Genomic DNA, 10,731 nt, shown 5'->3' on the forward strand with positions numbered 1-10,731 from the left:
AGGACACCTCCTCCTGCCTCAAGGCATGAGCACCTGATCCATAAACCAAGTATAAAAAAGATTCTCAAGTATCGGGATAGGGTTAGACTCTTTCAACTCTCTCTACTAGCTTAAGCACTCTACTAAGGATATACTAACTTTGGTATCAGAGACTTCCCTACCATTACACCGGCGGCCGTCTCGCGGTGTTTTCTTTGTGTTTGCAGGCACAAGACTAAAGACCTGAGCTACTAAGGATCTGACTCAAAGGCGTACAAAACATGACATTAATAGGAACCAAAAAATCAATTGCAACGAAGAGAATATGTTTTGCAATAGGCCAAAATCATCGTCATTAGGACATGTCTATAGAGTTGTAAGTGTGGGCCCATTTCTGAAGACATGCAAATCGCCACAATAAGTGACATATTGTGGAGCTGCGAGTCAAGAAGCATTTCCAGCGTTTATCTTTTGTCCATCACTATTGTCCTGCATATAGGTAAATAAATCACATTATTTACCGTGCAGAGTAGTAATCTCTACAATATTGGTTCCATCCCACCTGATCTTTGTAATTTGGAGAGCTTGGTCAAATTAAATTTAGCTAGTAATGAGCTCACCGAAGGCATTCCTGAATGCATGGGAAATTTGAAATTTTTAAGAAATCTTTACTTAGCCTTCAACCAGTTAACTTCTATGCTTCCCTTAAGCTTGTGGAACCTTATGTATATCTTGGAGGTCAATTTGTCATCAAATCTTCTAGATGGCTCTCTCTTGATAGAGATGGGGAATATAAAGGTCCTAAGAATATTAGATTTATCAAGAAATAAGTTATCAAGTGACATCCCAACAACAATCGGCGGACTCAAAGATTTAGTTAATCTCTGCTTAGCCTACAATCGATTAGAAGGATCAATTCCTCAAGCATGTGGAGAATTGGTAAGCTTGGAATTCTTGGATCTTTCCAATAACAAGTTATCTGGTGAGATTCCCAAGTCCTTAGAAGCACTTTTATATTTGAAATATTTAAATGTGTCTTTCAATCGACTACAAGGAAAAATTCCTACAGGAGGACCATTTGAAAACTTCTCAATTGCATCATTTATGTCTAATAAGGCACTTTGTGGTGCTTCATGACTAAGTTCCCCCATGTAAAGAAGATTCTCCTCTTAAGAAAAACACTACTATGGCGCATGTGCTAAAGTACGTACTACTAGCAATTGGGTTAACAATATTACTTGTAGTGGTCCTTGTATTGGCCTATACTAGATGCAAAAAAACAGAATGCCAAAGCTCCAATTGAGGCAGACCCATCACCACCAGTGATATGGAAAATAATTTCCCACTAGCAACTTGTACAGGCAACACAAAGGTTCAGTTTGAACAATTTACTTGGCAAATAGAGTTTTGGATCAATATATAAAGGAACACTCTCAAATGGAATGAATGTTGCAATAAAAGTTTTGAAATTGCAAGTGGAAGGGGCATTCAAGATTTTTGTTGTAGAGTGTGAGGTACTTCGAAATACTCATAACGGAAATCTTATCAAAATCATCAGCATTTGTAGCAACATTGAATTCAAGGCCCTTGTTTTGGAATACATGCCTAATGGAAACTTGGAGAAGTGGTTGTATTCTCATAATCACTATTTGAATATCTTACAAAGGCTAAATATAATGGTAGATGTGCCATCAGCACTAGAATACCTCCATTATGGCTATTCAACAACTATTCTTCGTTGTGATTTGAAGCCTAGCAACATCTTACTAGACGAAGATTTGGTTGCACAAGTTGCTGATTTTGGCATGGCCAAACTCTTAGGCGATGGAGATTCTATGATGTGAACCATGACTCTCGCTACTATCGGTTATATGGCACCAGGTGATTATCTAAAACTTGCATATCTATCTCTACTCATATAAATATACATAATGTGTGTGTGTGTGTGTGCGCGCGCATGTGTGCGCGTGTAGGTAGTCTTTGTGTATAATATTGATATGTGCACAATCTATGTTTTTGTTTGGATTTTTTTCAACTATTATCAAAACTTGAATGTATATGCTCATGATAAGTTGTAATGTTATTACTTAATAGAGTATGGATCGGAAGGAATTATTTCTACAAGAGGCAATATGTATAGTCACGACATTTACTCATGGAAACTTTCACAAGAAAGAGACGTGCAGATGACATATTTTCAGAAGAATGAATTTGAAGAGTTGGATAGAGGAATCATTACTAGTACTTTCAGTGACTGACATTATTGATGATAATCTGTTGAGCAACGAAAGTGATGATGCTTCCATGGAGGAACTAATATCTTCTATTATGATATTGGCTTTGGATTGCTATGCAGAGTCACCTGAACAAAGAATTAATATTAAAAATGTTTCAGACACACTCCACAAGATCAAACTGAAGGTTCTTCAACATCATACAAATCAAGGAAATTAACGTGGGAGCATGAAGGACTTTGTTTAAGATTGATTCATGCATGTGGCTTCCCAAATAAAATAGATTTGTTGGGGCTACCAAAAAGATATTGCCTGTTATCATTGCTTTGTCGTGGCAGTAAGTAGACGATAAATTATATATCACAAGAAAAGGGGTGGTTCATAATTGCATGACTTCTTAACGTGATACGTCATATTGTAAATTTATTTTTATTATTTTTGTGGGTATAGTACTTCTCAGCAACAAAGAGATTTTATAAAAATATAGTTATAAAATGACGCTGCTTCATGTAATACGTTAAATTAACTTTATAATAAAAATAATTTTATAATCTGATATACCACATATTAAGTCAGATCAATTTATAAATTTACTTTTGTAAAATTCATTTGTGGCTAAAGCAATTCTCAATGACTAATAATCATGACATCCAATCATGTTCTATCTATCATGTAGATATGATAGCTAGAAACTTGTTGTATTATTTTTAACTTTCTATATATCGATGTAATTAACATTTCTGTCATCCTAAGGTGTCTTGGATGATCAATTGAGATGCGATGAGTTAAAAGTTGAAAATTAAATAAAATATTATTATTTTAAAATTTTAAAAAATTTAAATTATTTATTATATTTTATGTGTAAATTTAAAAAATTATAATAATAAACTAAAATAAAACAATTTCACCTTCCAAATCTTCAAAATACACAATCGATGGAGGGCAATGGGGTTCAAGGCTGAACTCTCAACTTTTGGCACTGAAGTCAATATAGGGTACGTAGTCTGAACTCTATTCTTGCTTGGTCTCAGGTCACTTCGAAATCAATTCTATGGAAAGTTAAGAAGTCTTCAGTCAAACGAAACTGTTATGCCCTTTTCTAGATTATGGGCTAGCTCTCCCACACATGAAGACTTTGAAACCATGGAGGACCTTAACCTGTCTTATTTATTTTATTGACTACAAAAAGAGTTAATTACCACTGCTTCTAATCCATTACTTTGAAAAAATTGAGATTGTTATAATTATGAAAAATTTTAGACAAAAAAAAAAAAAAAAAAGGTACTTAATTTGGCCCAAAAATCATTACACGTTTTTTCTCAGTTTTGAAAGAGAGTAATGCTGGTACGTATAGTTGTAGAATGCCTAAATTTCGTATAATTGCATTGAATGTTACGTGGAAGTTTTGGTTTCATAATGGAATTGAATGCTGCGAAGAAAAACAAAGCGTAAGATTGCTTGCTGCTCACTGTCAAGACATTCAACCAAGCAACTTTGTCAATAGCTACCCACTTGCTTCAGTCTTCATCAGTCGTTTCTGATTGGGAGTGATCTGGGAAAGTGGGATATTGACTCCTATTTTCTTTTGCTTTTTTATGCACCCATATGCACGTCAACCAAAATCTCTACTTCTTTAATTTACGATCCAATTTTGAACAAAACTGATCATCTTCAAAAACAATTACAATTTAATTGGACTTGTAGATTTAATATATGTAATATGATTTTAACAAGAACGTACACTAGATGATCAAGTAGATTATAAGTGTCATTAACGAATATATATGACTAAATTAAACTTAAACGTCGAATTCGATTCAGATCATGAAAATGCCAGCAAGAACGAACCGACCATGTGAAACTACTAATTATTTGAAAATTAAGTTGATTCAACAGCTACCACGTAAGTTTTCTTCGAGTGTAAAATCTACGACCTGTTGTGTGGAAGTTTTGGTTTCGTAATGGAATTGAATGCTACGAAGAAAGACAATTAAACAGGAAAAGAGCCATGTGCGTACGATTGCTTGCTGCTGACTTTCAAGTGTCAAGACAATCAATCAAGCAATTTTGTCAATGGTGGCTATACCCACTTGCTTCAGTACTCTTCATCAGTCGTCTCTGATTGGGAATGATCTGGGAAAGTGGGATATTAACTCCTGTTTTCTTTTGCTTTTTTATGCACCCATATGCACGTTAACCCAATCAAGTCAAGTAATCTTTAGACCTGTCTTTCTTTCAAAGGTGCATGGTATTTAGTTTAGGTCTAAGGAACATTAATTGTACGTCTTTGATGAATTTCCAAGGTTATCAAGAGACCAATACTCGAACAAGAAAATGGAGCCAGCATTAATTAGGTACCTACGATCACAACGATCTCAAGTCATTATTCGTCAACTCCCCTGCCATGTAATTACCTCTTAATTTTTTAATGCTTCATTAACTGTGAGTGCCATATATATATATATATATATATATATAAATACTAATTCCTCTACCTCATGAGATACATCATCACTTATGGATAGAGTACTCCTCCTTTGTGTGATACTGCTTTTGGTACGATGTTACAATATGGCTATCTTAGTTGATGCAACCATTCCAAATATTGCCACAGATGAATCTGCTCTTCTTGCCTTAAAGTTTGGTATTTCTCATCCCAACCCTGATCATAATATTCTAGCGAGCAATTGGTCCACCAATACATCTGTTTGCAATTGGATTGGTGTCACTTGTGGTTCTAGACATCACCGAGTCATAGCCTTGAACCTTTCTTACATGGGTCTTGAAGGTACAATTCCTCCACAGATAGGAAACCTTTCGTTTCTTGTTAATCTAACACTAAGAAACAATAGTTTTCATGGCTCTGTGCCTAATGAGTTGTCGCGTCTTTACCGGTTGAAAAACTTGCACTTTGGATTCAACAACTTCAATGGAGAAATCCCATCATCTTTGGGACTATTATCCAAACTGCAAAATTTGTTTCTAATTGGTAATAGATTCACAGGTGCTATCCCACAATCCTTATCGAACATGTCTTCCTTGGAAAGGATTGGTTTGGCCTTCAATGGGTTCTCGGGTTATATACCTTCCTCCCTCTTCAACATATCTACCTTGCAAGCAATTGATCTTGGAGTTAATAAGCTTTCGGGTCCGATGCCTTCTATTTTGTTCAACATGCCTTCCCTGCAATGGATTAATCTCTACTCCAACGAGCTCTCAGGGAGACTTCCAACGGATACGTTTAATCATCTTCCTAACTTAAAACGGCTTCAACTTTCTCGTAACAGATTTTATGACGGACTTCCATCCACTTTGTTCAGCTGCAAACAACTGCAAGATTTGTCGGTGTGGACTAATCATTTCACCGGAAGAGTACCGCCGGCAATCGGAAACTTAACCATGCTTAAGAAATTGTACCTTGCCGAAAACAACTTTGCTGGTATGTTAATTTAGTCATTAATTCTATGTAATTTGTGCATTAAAATCATGGAAAGCATCATTGATTAGCAGATGTACGTACGTACGTACGTGTTTTCGGATTGGTCCCCTTTCATTTGAATGCATGTGCAAGTGCTAGCTATATATAATTTATTTATTACTGCTGTTTTTTTTTTAAAGAAAAAAATTGTTCATAGATATATTTTTTATTTATATTTTTCCTATACAAACTATTATCTCTTAATCTTTAACCATTCCATGCTCACTAGAATTTAAACTAAGGTACAAGCTGTAGTAAGTTAAAGATTAAGAGATAATAATTACCACCGTACGTTTTAATTCATTGGAGAAATGTAATTATCTCTGTATAATTATATATATATATATACACACACACATAAACACACGAAAAGTAATAAATGTTGAAGAACCAAATCTCTGTCTTAATTAGATTTCCCAAGCCTACCAAGGTGGTACCCCAGTTGGTACAAGCTGGTATTTCATGGTTTCGAGGTCAAGAGTTCGAGTCAAGACATTAGTTGAAACCACTTGTAGTAATAAAGCTTAACCTTCGGGCCATAGGATGGAGTTTGGACCAACAGTAGCTATAGCTTAAACCGGACATTCCGCAACAGGGAATAGCTAATCCTATGGTCAAGCCCAGGGATCATTGCTATGCTAGTCACCCCACCTCCCATTTTTGGAAGGAAAAAAAAAAAATAGATTTCCAGAGAGGCGAGAAGGCCATTTGGCTTTATTATTTTTTTTATGATTTTTTTATACCATTAAATATTTAAAATAAATTCACAACATCATTAAAAAGTAATTCTTTAATCACTAAGTTAATAAATAAAATAAAATAAAAAAGAACTATTAGGACCACTGTTGGGACCCATTATGGTGGATTTTGCGTTTTCCTTTCATGACTCCTAATTATGGACCCCTTTTCAGACACATGGCCCTTTTCAATATATATGATTTACAGAATCTTTTTTTATTTTTTGATGAGTTAACGTATCATGATTATTCATATTGTCGCAGGTGCAATTCCAAATGAAATTGGTCATCTACAAAATTTGGAGGACCTCAATATTGGAGTCAACCATTTCTCTGGCCCAATTCCGTTCGAGGTTTTCAATATCTCAACATTACAAGTCATTAGGGGTGTAAAAAAAAACCGGTAAACCGGAAAACCGGCCCGGACCAAACCGGACCGGACCGGTTGTGCCGGTTTTGGAACGGTTCGGTCCGGAACCGGTTTTCATAAATGAAAAATCGGCCGGAACCGGTCCGGTTTCGATTTCGGTTAGTTTTGGACCGGACCGAACCGGACCGGACCGGTACTATTTATATATTAATATTATATATAATATATTTTATATTATATATAATTTTTAATCACATAAAAAATAATCACATATATACTAATACTAATATTTTAATATAGATTATAGTTATAGTCATACTAATATAGTTATACTAAATCATCAAAACTAACAGTAACATATAGCTATACTAATAGTCTAATATTAATACAATTATATTGTCTAATACATTATATAGCTATAACGAATACTAATATATATACTAATACTAATCGTCTAATATAGGATTATAGCAGATTTTTTTTTTACACTAAATTTCTTATTTTAGTTTTTGTTTTATAGCAGTTTTTTATATAGCGAATTTTGTTTATATAACAGATTTTTTTTATAAAACAGATTTTTTATATCAGAATTTTTTACATAGCAGATTTTTTTTTTTTTTATAAACCAGATTTTTGAAAGCAGAATTTGTTTACATAGCAGATTTTTTTTTGTAAAGCAGATTTTTGTAAATGGTAAACAGAATTTTTTAAATCAGTTTTTTCTTTTAAACATAATTTTTATAAAAAAATTTGTATTTTATTAAAATCGGAAAACCGGACCAAACCGGACCGGAAACCGGTAAAACCGGAATACCGGTTTAGGAGGAAAATTGGTGCGTAATCGGTTTTGAAAAATGCAAAACCGGTGCCTACCGGTTCGGTCCTAGATTTTGTACAAAACCGGACCGAACCGGACCGGTTACACCCCTACAAGTCATTTCAATGTCTTCGAATAATCTCTCTGGTCCTCTCCCATCAAATCTAGGCCTTTTCCTCCCAAATCTTCAGGTGCTTGAGCTTGGGGTAAATGAACTCAATGGAACAATTCCCAGCTCCATCTCCAATGCATCACAACTCACTGTTCTAGACATGTCTATGAACTCATTATCTGGCTTCATTCCAAATACAATTGGTAATTTAGCTCTCCTCCAGTATCTCAACCTAGAAATCAATAATTTGACTATTGGATCTCCAGAAATGAATAGCCTTTTCTCTTCTTTGTCAAATTGCAAAGACCTGGAAGTGTTATCTTTTGCAGGAAATCCACTAAATGCTATCCTTCCCAATTCCATTGGAAATCTCTCCACTTCTCTTTAGAAGATTTCATTGTATAATTGCAGTATCAAGGGCCGCATTTTCCAAGATATTGGCAATTTAAGCAGCTTGACAAGTTTCTCCTTAGGGAACAATGAGTTGGTTGGACTGATTCCAACTGCATGGGGGAAATTGGGAATGCTCCAAGGTTTGTCCCTAGAAAATAATAGATTGCAGGGTCCCATCCCATCAAATCTTTGTCATTTAAAGAGCTTATCTAAGTTATATTTACGAGGCAATGAGCTAGTTGGACAAATTCCTGGATGCATAAATAATCTGGCTTTGCTAAGATACCTCTACATAGGCTCAAACAAATTAACTTCTATGGTTCCTTTGGGCTTGTGGAGCTTGACAGATTTATTGGTGGCTGACCTATCATCAAATTCTCTAAGTGGCCCCCTCTCATTAGAGCTTGGAAATGTGAAGGTACTGATAGAGTTGGATTTATCAAACAATCAATTATCAGGTGATATCCCAGTAACAATTGGTAGTCTCAAAAATCTGTATTTTCTCTCCTTAGTAGGAAATCAATTAGAAGGTTCAATTCCTAAATCATTTGGTGATTTGGTAAGCTTGGAGCAGTTGGATGTTTCCAATAATAATTTATCTGGAGAGATTCCCAAATCCTTAGAAGCACTCATATATCTTAAATATCTGAATGTCTCATTCAATAGACTACGAGGAGAAATTCCTACAAGAGGACCATTTCCAAACTTCTCGGCTACATCATTTATGTCAAATGATGCACTTTGTGGTGCTCCCCAATTGCAAGTTCTCCCTTGCAAAAAAGATACTTCTCGATCAACAAGGTCCAAAATAAGGCATATACTAACATTTTTACTACCTGCAATTGGATTAACATTAATACTTGTGGCATCCCTCGTATTAATCTCAAAAAAATTCCAAAAGAAGTCAACAGGTTTGGTAGACTTGTCTCCTTTAGCACCATGGAGAAGAGTTTCTCACTATGAGCTTCTACGAGCAACAGAATGGTTTAATCCAAGTAAGTTGATTGGAGAAGGGAGTTTTGGGTCTGTGTACAAAGCAACATTCTTGGATGGGAAGGATTTTGCAATAAAAGTTTTGAATTTGCAAATAGAAGGGGCATTTCATAGCTTTGATGTAGAGTGTGAGCTACTAAGTAATATTCGTCATCGGAATCTTGTCAAAATCATTAGTGCTTGCAGTAATATCGACTTCAAAGCCATTGTATTGGAATACATGCCTAATGGGAACTTGGAGACTTGGCTTTATTCTGGTGACCGCTTTTTGAGTATGTTACAAAGGCTAAACATAATGATTGATGTGGCGACAGCACTAGAATACCTTCATTTCGGTTACTCAAAAACAATTGTTCACTGTGATTTGAAGCCTAACAATATATTGTTGGATGAAGAAATGGTTGCACATGTTGCTGATTTTGGAATATCCAAGCTCTTAGAAGATGAGGATCTTATAAAGCGAACCATGACCCTTGCTACTATTGGGTATATGGCACCAGGTGATCTTATAATGCTGATTTTGCTTTCCATTGATCATAGAATATTTTTCCCTTAAAATATTGGGTATATGGCACCAGGTGATCTTATAATATTCTTCAAATTCTTTAAATTTTTCCCTTTTTCTTTTGTATAATGCAGAGTATGGATTTGAAGGAATTGTTTCTACAAGAGGAGACGTGTATAGCTATGGCATTTTACTGATGGAAACTTTCACGAGAAAGAAGCCTACAGATAACATATTTGTTGAAGAGATGAACTTGAAGCGCTGGGTAGAGGAATCTCTAGATGATCGCTCCATAGTTGAAATCATTGATGCTAGTTTGCTAGGAGACGAAAGATATAATGATGCAGCTACGATGGACAGCGTATTATCTATCATGGGACTAGCTTTGGACTGTTGCGTAGATTCACCTGAAGAGAGGATCAATACAAGAAGTATTCCAATAGCACTCAACAAGATCAAATCCAAGTTTTTACAAGATTTTCAAAGAACCTGATCATTTTAGATATATGTTGATCTTCTTAATTTGTCTGCGACTCTTCTTTAGTTAATGTTTGTTCATTTCCAAATATTACAACGGTGACTCCCATCTAAGATATATACTTGTTCAGTGTGGCCATTTTTGTACTTATCATTGATCTTTTTTTTCCCTATAGAAGAAGGTGATGACATTTTATTATTGATATATAAATAGCACCAATGGATATTAGGATATTACAAACAATGATAGATATGCAATATTTTGTAAAGCTATATTTTAAATGAGAAATATTTTTATAAAAGATTTACAAAAATAACATCACTTTATATAAATATCCTCATTTTAAAATATCGTTATACAAAAGGTTGTGAGAAGAACTATTTTGAATGAGACACCACTATTCTCCTTTTCATCTATTGAGAATGAGACACCATTATTCTTATGCCTTTTTGTTGCCCTCTTTGGGGTTAAGTTTGTTTGGTCTGCTCATGAATGGTCTAAATTGCTCGTACCTTTGTATATAGACACACAATATATATATATATATATATATGGGTATGGACTTTCTTATATAGTACTGATGTTTGTCAGCACGATTCAGAAAGCTAGATAATGGAGACGTGAATATTTCTAAG

At 34.8% G+C, this 10,731-nt stretch overlaps 2 protein-coding genes across 4 annotated transcripts; both read left to right on the forward strand.

Annotated features, from left to right (window-relative positions):
• The first annotated feature begins 1,421 nt into the window (after nucleotides 1-1,421).
• Nucleotides 1,422-1,823, forward strand: LOC122276876 (receptor kinase-like protein Xa21). The gene has a single exon (XM_043086770.1). The coding sequence runs from the start codon at nucleotides 1,422-1,424 to the stop codon at nucleotides 1,821-1,823; it is 402 nt and encodes a 133-aa protein (XP_042942704.1).
• Nucleotides 1,824-4,695: 2,872 nt separating this feature from the next.
• On the forward strand, nucleotides 4,696-10,213 carry LOC122277383 (receptor kinase-like protein Xa21). 3 transcript variants are annotated; one of them, XM_043087354.1, is made up of 3 exons: nucleotides 4,696-5,001; nucleotides 5,218-5,652; nucleotides 9,753-10,213. In XM_043087354.1, the coding sequence occupies exons 1-3, from the start codon at nucleotides 4,731-4,733 to the stop codon at nucleotides 10,109-10,111; spliced, it is 1,065 nt and encodes a 354-aa protein (XP_042943288.1). In that variant the 5' UTR covers nucleotides 4,696-4,730; the 3' UTR covers nucleotides 10,112-10,213. The 3 variants fall into 3 exon arrangements, with proteins under 3 accessions (XP_042943288.1, XP_042943287.1, XP_042943286.1); XM_043087353.1 differs by having other exon boundaries at nucleotides 4,696-5,652; XM_043087352.1 differs by lacking the exons at nucleotides 4,696-5,001; nucleotides 5,218-5,652 and adding an exon at nucleotides 7,603-9,613.
• The last annotated feature ends 518 nt before the right edge of the window (nucleotides 10,214-10,731 follow it).

This window comes from Carya illinoinensis, chromosome 9 (genome assembly GCF_018687715.1).
Source record: "Carya illinoinensis cultivar Pawnee chromosome 9, C.illinoinensisPawnee_v1, whole genome shotgun sequence".
NCBI lineage: Eukaryota > Viridiplantae > Streptophyta > Magnoliopsida > Fagales > Juglandaceae > Carya > Carya illinoinensis.

Coding starts and splice junctions, on each gene's coding strand:
- LOC122277383 (XM_043087352.1), top strand. CDS start 8,251: ATGCTCCAAGGTTTGTCCCTAGAAAATAATAGATTGCAGGGTCCCATC. Junction 9,614..9,752: donor TATTGGGTATATGGCACCAG/GTGATCTTATAA, acceptor TGTATAATGCAG/AGTATGGATTTGAAGGAATT.
- LOC122276876 (XM_043086770.1), top strand. CDS start 1,422: ATGAATGTTGCAATAAAAGTTTTGAAATTGCAAGTGGAAGGGGCATTC.